The following is a 14466-nucleotide window of genomic DNA, read 5'->3' as shown; positions in this document are numbered from 1 at the left end:
TTTAAATTCCAGCTAAAATTCATTTTAACTAGTGTACCAGTCCAAAACAGGACCAGTTCAATTTAATCACTTATGGTCTAAGCTAGAATAGCTGTTTAGAAGTAAGGACAGAGTAATTGCTATGATGGGGATTTAAATGCTGAATAGCTCAATATCACAATTAAGCTTTTCTTCAAAAAAGTGCATTAATAAAAGAATAAGTAGGAAACTAAAAAAATCTTAAAATGCAACTAATTTTCGGTATACTGAACATGCCAGAAATCTGTGCTGAAGGTCTTGCAAGTTAGACCTTAACTTTTAACATATTTTCCGAAAGTAACTAAACGACTATTTTACATCTTTGTAATTTAGTTTGTAGAAAAACCGTATCAAGGAATAAATAAATAAGAAAAATTTTGTTGTCTTAAAATAAGATGGGTTAGTGCAAACTAATTATTTCGAAAGTAAGTTGTTTCAACTTTACAAGTTGCAAACAGTTTTTTACAATATTTCAGAAATAACTTTCTGTAAATCGAATTTATGTATATTTTATGCCCTAAAAAGTCGATACCTTCTCAACATATCCGCAAAACCGAAATGTAATTTTTGCGTGATTTTATTTTCAAACCAATCTCTACATAAATTGATTGATCTTTGCAGCGATGTATTTCGCGATTGCATATTTATTAAGTTTTTCTTATACTTCCCATAAGCCGTCCACGAGAGGAAAAGAGAGAAAGGGGTTATTATTAAACGTAATTGAAATTCTTTTTTAATATGAGTGTGAGATACCAACACTGAAAAAGTAAAGAAGAGAAGTATCGGATGACCAATTTACTCAGCTAGTAAAAGTAACAATGAAGTAAGGTACTTTCCTAAAAAAAATTAAACTGATCGAAATTTTGAGGCTTTCAAGGGAGTTTCAATAAAAATGCAAGATTTGGAAAGTGCGCCATCTTTGGCAGTCATAATGTCATATGACCATTATTTGACAGATGGGAGGTAGTAAACATGGAGCATTAAACGATAGAATAACGCGTCCTGATTGTCAAAAATTATTATCAAAATGGGGAAAGAGTATTTGCCACTATGCGTAAAGCGATTTTTCAAAATTTTGTATTTTTTCAAATATCTTCGAAACCATTCGGAATTTTAAAATTTTTTAAATGGCTTATTATTAAGCTCAAAAGTTCTCTTTGCCGCACTTTAACCACCTTCGTATCTCTTATAGATACCGGGATCCCCATGTTGAGGGTTTAATTTAAAACACACTGTACAGGGTGTTTGTAATTTGGTTTACACCTCAAAAATATGTTACAAAAATTATCTACACCACTCCATTCTATGGAAAAAAAAATTTAAAAGAATATGTATACCTTTTCGATAATTGAAGTATAGGGGAGATACGACATCCCAAATTGGTACGTAAAAGTATCCCGTTGACTTTAAAACTAACGGAGATACCCTGGAAAAAATACCCAAAAGGGACACCTTGTTCTTAACTTTACAAACTCGCTACTTAGTATAAAAAATTACTGATAATTTTTTTCAAAAAAAGGGTTTAAATCTAGTTGATTTCAGCCTCTTTACGGAAAATACCTACTTACCAAATTTCAATTATTTAGCATAAAAATCAGAGAAGTTAAAGGGTGTTTTCTTTATCCAAGACCATCAAGTATTAAGGTCGTTATGAATATTGCAAATATTTATTAGTGAATAGAAAGTTTATTTTAATAAGGAGATTGAGTGAAAATCCTTTGAATAAAAGCCAAATAAAAGGTATGTAAAATTTTAAAAAATATTAACTAACTATTGCATATCAATCCAAGATTAAGTAATATGGAATTTTTTTTTTAATTATTTTTAGGAAAGTTTTGATTGGGAAATTATAGGATGGTTCTTTAATAAATAACCATTTTATTTAAAAGATATTTTCCGCGAAAATACGTACATTGTTTTGCGGGCTTGGAACCTTACTGACCTTGCGCAATACAGGCCAAATGCATTGCAAAAAATTGGAAGTACATACGTGCAGAGTACCTTTGTAAAACAGCTCATCGCTAACAGCCTTATAAATATCGACTGCCGCTCATCTCGTGCGGTAATTATTTAAAAAATTAATGTTAATAGACTTAAACTTTATACAGGGTGGCCCATCAAAAACAGTCCAGCAGGATTTGGGGACCTTTTTTAAAAAATATTAAAAAATGCTTGGACCCGTCATCCTTGTCCGACCGATGCATGGGAGAAGGAGGACTATCGAATGGCCCGCGAAATCATCCGATTTATCTCCTCTTGATTTCTTTTTGTGAGGACATCTGGAATCGAAAATGTATGCCACCCAACCTGAATCGTTAGAAGATTTACAGAACCGGATCATTCATGAATGCCAATAAATAACACCTGATATTTTTCACAATGTCTGGGAACACTTTGAACAGTTACTGTACTGGAGGTAAATGGCGGACATTTTCAACATTTAATAAGATAATGCGTAAGTACTAATTGATAAAATTAAATTAAATTTCTCTGGAACCCGCAGCTCAAATTCAAAAAACAAACCGCTATTGTAAAGAAAATTGAATGCCCTTTCAAAAGATGTATCAACGAACTCCTTCCCATTTAATAAGGGTGAATGTCGCCCCTGCTAAGGGATTGAAGTTGTGGGGTTAAAAATTTAAACAAAAAATCGTTTTTCTAAATATCAAAAATCGACGGGTGCAAGCGTTTTTGTTTTGTAAATCAAGAAACTCTAAAGACTAGCGCTAAAAGTATTAAACAATGGTATTGTTTCAAAATCTTTGACAAGCTGTCATACTGCGAAAACTCAAGTTAGCAATTTCAAACTTGGTAGTTGTAACTAGAATAAAAAGACCTTTAAAATAATCAGTTGACCCTCACTCCTATTTAAGATTTTGAGGGTGGTTACAACCCCCGCCAAGGGGTTGATGTTAAGGGGTTGAAAGTATTAAAAAAAATTGTCACCCTAGAATCAAAAATCGACGGATCCAAGAATTTTTTTATTTTTTAAAAAAAGGCCCCAAACCTTGCTGGACTGTATTTGATGGGCCACACTGTATAAAGTGTGAGTGCCTGATATGGAAGGAATGATGAAATGGTAGCGCTACTAAGCCCGACTTCAACGAAGACAAGGTAAGCCATTATGCAACACTAATGTGCGTTCGAAAATTTATTGAAAAAGGGAGAACCATATTATATGTCAATTTATCTCAAGAAATAATACAGTCCACTAAATCAAAAAGTCTGACAACGACACTAACTGTTTATGATAATTCAAACACTCAAGTTTGACAAAATTGCTACTTGATATAAAAAATGACTTGATAATGATAATTTTTCATAAAAAAAAAAAAGATTTTTAGTCTAGTTGATTCCTGCCTTCCTTTTTTTACAGCAATGCTGTGGTAAGTCATTTACGAAAAATATCTACATACCAAATTTCAGTTATTTTGTATAAAAAGCGAAAAAGTTATAAGGTGTTCCTCTTTATCATGGGGCATCTAGTATAAGGGTTATTATGAATATTTCAAATATTTCAAATTCAAAAAAAGAAAACTTTGTCGGTTTATTTGAGTAAGGTTTTTTTTTAATTTACGCCAAAACAGTGCCTCAAATAAAAAAAAATCAAGAATACAAATTTACTCAGAACTAAACAAGAATATCCAAAAATGAAAATTTATGTTAGAAAAATGAAGTGTGTGCTGTTTTTTTATTAAAAAATGTTTACGATAAATCCATTACGGACGCCACTAGTAATAATTAATTTTTGTCTTGTACGTCAAAAAATGCCTCCTGATGCATAAAATTTATCTGCACATTTTTAAAAAAATATCTACATTGGTAGTAAAGTTCAGTTTAAAAAAAAAAAAAATTTTAACACCCCCATAGATCCGAAAGTAAGACTTTAGAAAGAAAATTTCTTATTTTTCGTTGGAGAATCACCCTGTAAAAATTGTCGCTAGAGTTGCTGGAACCGGTATAAAAAATTACCTACTGATAATTTTTTTGGAAAGAAAACTTGAATTTTAACCGAGTTGAATACAACCCTTACGCACTCCTAGGCTTACAATAATCATTAAAAATTAATAAAAATTTAAACCCGGAAGAAACTTTAAACTTTCCCGCGCAACCCGGAGCGTTGGTTCGCGTATTAATTGCGTTCCGGGAGTTTCCGTTACGTCGGCGTCGTCCGGACTCCGTGTCAGCGACTGCCGAGTGCCGGATTCCTGCACAGTAGCCTGGCCGAAAGCGAACACGCCATCGTAGCCCTGGGCCTACTGCCGACGACGTCGTTGACGGCGCAGTGACGTCACCGGGCCACCCCACGTTGATTGCAGCAGGGTGCGAAGGCGAAGACTCCTCCAGGGCGATAGACTGAAACGCCTATTTATCGCCCGCGTCCCTCTAATCGGGCTAATAGCTACCACTGGCCGCTCATTCTTACCGTCAAGGGGTTGCTGGTTTTGCGCGGAACTGAATAGGTGAACGATGAGAATATAAAGGCCAGATATAATAGAGTCTCACCCCATTTAATATTTTGTTAGAAAATTATACTAACAAACTTACCGTTGATGTAGTCGTTAGGTACTAAAAGCTTTCATGCCATAAAAAAGGCAAAAAGAGAAGGGTAATTAAGGATCTAATTGAGATACCAGCATATGCCAGACTCCACAAGGAAATAGCCAAGGGGCCGCAAGAGGCTCTTGGTTCTTGCATAAGTTCCAGTGGAGAATATATGACAACCGAGGAGGAATAGGTCGGCTTAATGCTAGCTTAATGCTGAACAGTCACTTCCCGGGATCGGAAATTCTCCAATTAACACAGGCCCAATACCTGACTTCTGTAATTCCAAACAGGGGCAAAAGGGAAAACTGGGAACTGGCAAAGAAGGTTATGACCTACAGGAAAGTTAAATAGACGATAGGTACCTTCAAACCATTTAAGTCTTCGAGGTATTCTTACTTGAAGTGGGACGTTATTCATACGCGAAACCCAAATCCTTCCGATCAATCTGCCTTAAATCATTGAACGATGTACTATGGGCTAGCCCTTTACATCGATACCAATATATCTACCAAACAGGAATCTTGTGAATCAGAAATCCACGAGATAACCCAGAGGGTCGACCAATCTTTGAACAACAAAGAAATTATCTTAGGAGCCTTCTTAGACATTTGGGGAGCATTTACATCACGTTATATAACTCAATCAGCCATAGTAGCACGAGATAAACATCCTGATAGGCGGTTGAGTCAATCAAATGCTAAACCATAGGACGTTGACAGCGAGTCAATAGCACCAAAGTGTGCAGGGGAATACTGCAGAGAGAAGTACTCTCACCACTGCTGTGGAATCTTGTATCGAAATGCCTGCTTATACGACTGAAGAGAATATATCTTCGCTGTGGGATAAACGCTGAAGAAGGAAACTAGAGTCCATAAGAGGCTTTGATTCGAAGATGAGAGGTGACTCTGGATAAAAAACTTAGAATAAATTATACAAACAAGGCCACGAAAACTCTTATGTACTCTAGAAGAAGGTTCGGAAATCATGGGGACTCTCACTATAAATAAAACATTGGGTATACAGTATGTAGGTAGTGTATTTCTTACGGCTAATGTAAGTAATCCGGATATTGTATATAATACTCGGTAAATATTCATAAGAGCCAGCAAGTTTGGCGAATGCAGTAAATTCGTTTGTATTAATATAACATAAAGAACGCAACATAGAAACGTAGCATAAATAAAGCGTGTCTGCGAATAGCAGGAGCGATGTCAACGACACCGACTCCTGCCCTAGAAAACCTGACAAAGAACCACTATATTTAATAGTAGGAACTGAAGCAATATCAGGAGCAAAAAGGCTACTGTCGAATAGCGCAACGATCCTAACGAAAGTTAGACACAATGCCCTATTTGACAAGATACGGATCTTGGGGGTGTACCCTACGCGAAAGGACCAAGGTCACACAGCGAGACAATCCTTTGTAATTAAGGAGGAAATGGGACCACTAGGAACAGAAGTATGATCGAAGATCGGAGAAACAGTGTGCGTACTAGAGGATGGACAACAGGGCAGTCGTCTCACACTGAACCTGGCCTTGAAAGCAATTAACAGACAGGCAAACATAAAGATATAGGTACCCAGACTTGTATCCAACTGATGAGCGAAGGGGCGCCAAGGGAGCGAATCTTCGAAAAATTACATTACGAGTCCTCTAGCAGCTCCTTAACTGGTTTCATTTTAAAGGTCTTTTTCCTACTGAATTTAAAAATTTTAAAGCTGTTTTGTGACATACATTGTAATCCTGAGATTCTTGTCTTGCCAGAGTGATAAGTAACTCAGCAGAATATCCATAATTTTGTATCCTCGCTTACCGATATTTTTTGATTTTTGGTTGGTATGATTTTCTGCTTCTTTATAATCTCCCGCGCCAAAATAGATAATTTGATTTTTGTGCTGACTAGATAATTTGATTTCGCGTATTTTTTAACATCCACTGTGTAGTCAAGTTAGGAATTTTCTGTAGGATATCTGACTGGGGTAAAGGTGACGCGCAATTCGTTATTTTACTTTAGTAGTATGACAAGTTATTATTATATCTTTATAATTATTATTATACCTATAATTAAATGTAATAATAATTAAATTTTTAATTATTATTATACCTTTGTAAATTCTAGGATTCTAAAAGAGAGAGCATATATGCGAATCAAGAATGTCACCATCTATGTCTCAGATATTTATCTATCGCCGTCTGGTCATTACAACTCACTTATTTTTACCGTGAAGGATTTGCTGGCTTTGAATAGAAGTGAATAGGTGAACGATGACAATATAAAGACCAGATATAATAGAACCTCACTCTATTTAATATTTTGTTGCTAAATGATACTTAGGGGTTTGACATAGATGTTGACCTTAAATTTTAAGAAGACTATAGTAGACTTATAGCTTAATACATTTTCAATTCGAGCAAAGGATCACTTCGTGTCTCTTGTAGTCAGTAACCATGAATATTGCCGACCACTCATTGCTAAATATAACTTCCTCATAACACTCATTTTAAAAGATGCAATGCAGAGAGAAGCTTACTAAGTTAAACCCTCCGATTACCTAACTTTGAAATGTTAAACAGACGATTTTTTTACTAATGTACCTACCTTGCAAGTAGTGCGTCTATCTGAAATGCAAGGCAGGGCATCGGTAATATAAGAATTACAACAAGCTCTACAATCTAAAAAAATCCCCAACGTGCCAAGAGTTTCTGCGAAAATATGCTGATGTTCAAAGTTTTTTGTTAGTAGCTGATAAAGCAACGGTTAACCGTTACGGCATAAATACCTGTCATAAAATTGATAAGTGGGTGCTCGAAAATCAAGGGTTGAACTACTCAACGAGCAACATCTTGGCCCCCCTGTTAAAAACAAAATTACAAAGCTATTAGTAGCCTGAATCATAGCGACAGCAGATTAAAATATGACAATATATAGATATTGAAGCTTTGTGCGGGCTACTACTCCTCGTATCATATGGCAACAACGTTAGCAACTAGTTATCCTCGTGTCGTAAAGGGTTCTAACTGCAGGCCAGACGGGCTTACTGATTATAACATCGTGCAAATTTCCGGCGCCGCTTCTCTGATTGACGCGCATCCGAAATGTACAATTTTCCATGATTCTGACGCATAAATTAGGCTGAATTTAACCGATGGCGTTTCCGCTGTGGTTTGTGGATTACTTGCATAGACTTGCGACTTAAGAGACCTCCACAAGTCTAATGTGACCAGTTCCATCACCACCTCAGATCACTCGAGTGCCCAATGTGCGTTAGCTGGGTAACACGTAGCGACGACTTGTTGAAACCACGTGTTCTTTATATCATCCAACTTAGGTCAAAACCAGTTGATTATCATCGACGTAGAGCGCTCGTTATTGACGGTGATGGCCTGGCAAATGTCGTTCTCAAAGGAACGTGGACCGATAACGCTACCAGCCCAATATCCCCAGGAAACACTGACCTTTTTGGGATACATTAAACGAATTCAATAATTTTGTCTGTTGATACATCCATTCACGCAGAAATAGAAAACATTACTGAGGATGATTTCTTGATGAAAATTAGGTTTAGTTTTCAACTGCTCCAGGACATGTAACTCAGCAAACACACGTCGTTTTCTACGGTCCTCTACCTTCAGTTCCTAGCTCAGTTGAACTTTGTATGGGTACAGACACAAGTAACGACGCAAATTTACCTTCACACTGTAAATACTCCTTTCTTGAGGACTACCATAAAATGGGCGGAGGACGTTGCCTGACCAAAGCACCCATTTTGATAAACGGATTTTATCATTTGCACTTATTGTTGAATAATATATCCATCCACGGCGATTTGGACAAACAGCAACAGATGTAGCTTCAACAATATAGCCACTATCAAAATATTTTAATTTAAATAAAAAGCCGCTGTTAAATAAAATCGGCAAAACGTTCAACACTTTACTGCAAAACGTACACGCTAAATGAAACCAAACGAATTGGTTTTTAAATTTTCCTTTTGACGTACACTTTCGTTGCGGCATACATATTCACCGCATTCGTTTGATTTCGTTTTTTCAATTTGTACGCGCCTTGCGATTACTGGCCGTTGTTGAGAACAACACTTGCGCACAAAGCAAAATTGACGGAACGCAGGAACTGGTATATCAGATCTGCTCAGAAAACTACACCAGGAACTGACCAAGAACCTCTTCAAATAATTCATGTATAAATTGAACTTTATAAAGGTGCTAATAACTGTGGATGGGGTATAGCCGTAGGATCATCATAAAAGGCTCTACCGTAGACAGATTATATACTTCTTACTGGGTTATGAAGATAACAACTGTTAATTAATTTTTTATTCAATAAATTGGTTTTTCTTTCTTTTTATTTTTAGAAAAAATTAAGTTAGGTAGGATATAGAAAAAAAGAAACGACAATTACAAAGAAAGTATTTGAGAACACGGTCAATGGGCTGTATCCAATATTTTTGCAGCATCTAAACCTTATGAGTAATATCAAGATTTTCTATTAAATAATTGTAGGATGCAATGTTTTAATCATCTAGTGCATGGAATTTTGCAAAAGGAAACTGATTAAACAGTTCTCAGACATGTCAAAAATAAGACAACAATTATGTTTTCTCAAAGGAGTTGCATGTAAAATGATGATTTATTTAAAAAAATATACTTCCTTTTCTGACTACATACTTACTTTTTATCAAAAGTACTAAATATAGAGAAATTAAAAAAAGACAATAATAAAGGACATTGAATGTGGCGGCCAAAACCCCTGTTAATAATAACCAGCATATAAAAATAAATGTCAATGCCCAAAAAAAGAAATATATAAAGTTTAAAGACATACCAAAATATTTTACCTGTTTGTGTCAAAAAGTAAATCTTTAATGCCTTAATCCGCAGAATAAATGGGCCTAAGTAATTTGTACCACCTATTCTCTCATACTCATTAAGTTAAAATTTTTGATTAAACTGATTTTACGTACTTAAATCTTATCTTTAAATTAAATATTATCTTGCTATCAACTATCCTGAATTTCTAACTTTATAAAACTAAACCCAAAAATACAGAATAATAAAATTTTAAATACAAATAAATAAATACAAATGTCAGACGTCTAACAAAATGGTACGTGGACGTCTGAAGTCAAATTTTACGAATCAAATGTATAAATTTCAAAAAGTATGTTTAAAACATTTATTTATTTAATGGAATGATTAAATATCGCTTAGAATATAACTTTATAACTCTTTCCACACAAAATTTTGCGATTTAAGCATGCATGTCATGTGACAATACAAGCAACACAGGCACACGGACTATTCGCGGCACATCAAAGATTTTAATAGATCTCTGAACTGCACTATACTCATATCGCTATAAGTATAAAAAGTAGACTCTAAAATGGTCTGTTACAATTTTTTTTCAAACTACACATTTTCAGATTCTTTGTTAAGTGACAAATTGATATACTCCATATTTATAGAACAATTGGATGAACAACACAATTTCGCGAGTAGATTATTCCTGTTCCTATATGTATTTTTTGTCCCCTTTGTCTTCATCTTATCTTATTTTGGTACAAAAAATAGTTCAGTCAGCGTGACGAAAAATGAACATTAATTAATTACATGCCTTCCCAAGCAAGAAAATCTGAGATACAGCATCAATCAAATCAAGCTTTCGTTCTAATCGGTTATTTCTTTAGCCTCTGTTAACTTTTTCAGAACTATTTTATCCTTGATTGTTTGCCAACATTTTCACAAAAAACGCCACTTCAATAATACATAGAAGTTTAAAATTCCGCAATTTTAAATGTATGTGTCATTTCGGTGTTTATTTGTTTAACTTTTCTTCTTAAAATCACCCTTTTAAGACACAGCATCTTATTCTCAAACCCCCTGTAGATAAAATTATTTAAAATCACTGTAAATTATTAGCATTCAATATTCCGATCTAGTCATACTGAATACCCTTTTAGAAAATGGGGCTATATAAAATGGAACAGACGCGGAATGTAATCCAAATCTGAATAGATACTATCCGACTATAGAATAACAAAAATCCAGACGAGAAACGTAAGCGGATGTGAAAAATTGAACGGCAGCGGCGCTAGCAAGCAAACAATTTTGCTCAGATGGAAGGAATGAAATCTTTTTTTTCACTTTTAATTATTAATACTTTAACAGTTTTCAGGAGGCTGTAAGAAAAGAGGAGGTTAATTTGTTGGATATATTTTCTTTCAGTTTTATTTTGGATGATAAAAGAACATAGTCGGTTAGATTCAATATGCACATTGGTTGCGTGAAAATAGCGATAATGAATAGAAATAAATAAATAAACTCTCCTCTTAATAACAAAAGATGAAAAATGAAAACTGGACAGATTAAGGATGTAATTTATTAATAAACATACATGGATTATGCAAAATGATTTTAACAAATAAAAATAAATACATTTGTTGATATGAAAGATTCAGTAGAGCACAGAAGAAGCTGGTAATATAGCACACAATTTATTTTATTTTGCCTGTAATCAATGTTAATAAATATGATTAATAATGCATAATAAATTCTGACATGCTGGGGAGGAGAGCATTAGAGTCTTACACATTTTTTAAAATCAGTGATTAAATAAATGAACTTGAAGTTATTTAATATGGTTCTCTTATACCCACAATGTTTACCACAATATTGATATTGGTCACCAATAAAAAGGGTGAAGAGATATTTATGACAAGAAGATCATTAATATACAGAGGCTCTTACACTCTCCTCTGTTTCTAAAATTAGGGATAATTTGTTCTTAACACTCTATTATATGTGCTGTTACCTATAAGGCATATTAAAGGGTTGCTGAAAAAAATTCAAATATTTGCACATATAATAGTAAAATAATGGTATTTTATATTATAGGCCTCAAAAAAATTACAATGTTCTTTGTTTATTGTTTATTATCAAGAATCACATTTGGATAATTAAATTGCATATTAATAACCAATTCAATCTTTCTAAAGTCTGTGTAATAGGATTATGAGAATAATGCTTAAACACTACAAATTAATTTTAGGTATACATCTTCCTATGAGGAAACAAATACAGTAGAATATTATTTTTTATCACTAATGTAATACTGAATTCGACCATTTTTTACCTAGTGTAATAACTTGATTAACAGTAAAGAATTCTAAATTGTTAAAAATAAGTTAAATGGATATAAGTTCATTATAATAGGTTTTCTATTTTAATGAAAATATCATTTTATTTCATGGTACTGTTCCAAGAGCTACATGTCCCATGTGCCATAACAACATTTGCCATTTACAACTGCTTGAATGAGTATTAAAGATAGCATTTTTTAAGCTTCTAACTATGAATTAAACTCTTAGTTAACACATCCATACATTTCAAACCAGATCCATACTCTTCAATATCTTATTACAAATATGCAAGATACAACAAAAAGGTGGACAACTAGACTTATTTACAAGAAAACAATCATACTTCTTCAGCCTAAGGAATAATTTTGGAATATGAAATGAGATCACCGTTATTGTTATGGACCATTCATAAATATTAAATCTAACCAACATACTATGATAGGACATTAGTCTTGGGAATATAGAATATATGTTATTTTGTTTAAAATAAAGAAATCTTAACAATTTTTTCTGAACCTTTTCTATTTTACTAAAACATTCTGTCTATGGGAGTCATATTATTTATTTATTTACCAAACATTGTGTAATAGGAAATTCCTAATAATAAGACAACTTATGCTTGACAGATCAAGAAGTAATTATTATACAAAACAGGTAAGCTTTTAAAAAAAACTAAAAACTATATACTTTAGGTAGCTTAAGTTAACAGTGTCTAAAACTTAACAGCCTATAAAAATTGAAATAATTCAGAAGCAACCAAAATGTCAAACTCACACCAGAATATACTACAGGCGAAAGAAAATTAAATAAAGGGTTTATATAGAAAGAGAGATTTTATGGTTATAAGGTCATGATTATTGGAGTAATTTTGTTTTTAAATGTAACTATAATACCACTAAACAGGTCATTATCATTATTGCTGTAAGTAGGTCTTTTTTTAACCTATAGCCCCACATTCTAGATGTGGTCTCACAAAAGAATTAAAGAGTTTTATAAGAATAGAAATCTGTTTAAAGCCCTTCATATTCTAGATATGAAACCTAGAAGCCTTACGGCCTTTTTAATTATATGTGAATGGTGCATCTGAAAGTTTAGATTGAAAGTTTGCAATGTGACTCCAAGATTCAAACAGTTATCCCTAATTGCAAGTTTATTATTTTCAATGTGCTAAGAATAACTAATTGGATTCAGAAAACATGTCAAAGTAATGGAAAAACACTTTTTTATATTTAATGAAATTTTAAAACTTCAAACTACCTTACCCTGAGATAATGCTATATCTAAGAAAGATGCATGAATGATTGCCTCTTAGAAAGTTTGGTGAGTTACTTGAGAAATGAAAGCCTCTTAATTTCTGCGGAAGAAGATTATGACTAATCCTTTCAAAGGCCTTCTCTGTATCAGTAAATATAGCATCAAGTTGATGTTTGTTGTCATAGTCTGAGCAGCATGGTTTGTTAAGAAGCATAAATTATAGACTATGGCCCTGCCTTCCATGAAGCCATGTTAGTGATCTGAGATTAAATTATTAAATGTGTTTTTGAGCATTTGACAAATGATATATTCAATAAGGTATAATTCTTTCTAAACTGTCATATGTTAAGATTAGTCTCAGATCAGTTGGACCTCCAGTTTCTTCCTAGAACTGCATGCTTTTCTCTGGTAAGGTCTCACAGTTCTTATGGTATAGAATTCTGGGAATCTTGCAGTACTATACCAATCTCAATTCACGAATTTTGCAAAAAAGGACCTTTACACAAAATATCCCTTAGACAAATTTACCAACCAATTTTTCATTTCAGAATATTAACTGTACCTTCTTGATTTATGTGAAAGTGGTCATCGTAAAGGCTGTACACTGTTTTTAATTAAAATTGTCTGATGGACAATATAATATAGTAAAAGTAACTACTAACTCCAGCTAATTCTAAGACCTCAATACAGAACCATATAGTTAAAAGAATACGAGTACATATATAAAAGCTCCTAAAAATGAAGGATTTTTCAACATAGCGCTGCTAACATAATGAAAATAATTCCATGATTCCCATAAGTTTAACCTGGCAATACTTCAAAGGTTAGACACACCCTTTTTAAGATAATGGGGTGTTCTATGTGCAATTTAGCACTTTGAATGGAAACATTAGATCCTATTATATTACGATAGTATTACGTTTTGTTGTTATAATTCTCTCATAAGTTATAGTAGTAATAATAGTAGACTTATTTATGGCCCCATGGAAAAAATGTAAAATAATTAGAGAGTTAAAAAATCATCTGTGTAGATTTGTTCCATCTAAAACAGATTTTTATCAAAAAAATTTGCTTTGTTTTGAAATGTCACCCACTCAATCCTGGAATGGAATTCTTTGTTGTGAAACATTAAATAAGTTGAATAAAGACACATACATACATACACATATTTACTAAATAAAACCTTAATTATTGAAACAGAATTTACCTTGTCCAGTAATGTGAACAATCCACTTTTTTAGACCAAATTCTTTTAACCACTTTTTTATATCCTTATCCAAGGAAACCTTCCTATCTTGGAACAAAGAATCCCGATAACTAACGTACACTACACATACAAATAAAATAATTAAAGCTGCTAATTTGGCTTTGGCACTGTTATTCATAATAATGATTCCCCTTTTTGTTTACATTTTAAAAAATCAAATAAAATTCAGTTTTTTTCTTTTAATAAATAAACCGAATATAAATAAACCTGCCTGCCTGCTG

General features: G+C 33.3%; 1 protein-coding gene across 3 annotated transcripts in view; it reads right to left on the bottom strand.

Moving 5' to 3' along the window:
* Positions 1 to 14466, bottom strand: part of LOC126740936 (apoptosis-resistant E3 ubiquitin protein ligase 1) — an 82884-nt gene extending 68418 nt beyond the window's left edge. For 2 of the 3 annotated variants that reach the window (XM_050447136.1, XM_050447137.1), the window contains exon 1: positions 14186 to 14466. In XM_050447136.1, coding sequence (XP_050303093.1) covers positions 14186 to 14363 — 178 coding nt within the window. In that variant the 5' untranslated portion in view covers positions 14364 to 14466. Of the gene's footprint in view, positions 1 to 3994; positions 4184 to 14185 lie in introns of those variants that run through there. The other variant, XM_050447138.1, reaches the window with a different exon arrangement.

The sequence above is a fragment of the Anthonomus grandis genome, chromosome 10, assembly GCF_022605725.1.
Source record: "Anthonomus grandis grandis chromosome 10, icAntGran1.3, whole genome shotgun sequence".
Taxonomy (NCBI): Eukaryota; Metazoa; Arthropoda; class Insecta; order Coleoptera; family Curculionidae; genus Anthonomus; species Anthonomus grandis.
The sequence above is the reverse complement of the archived record's forward strand: the minus strand, read 5'-3'. Positions and strand labels throughout refer to the sequence as shown.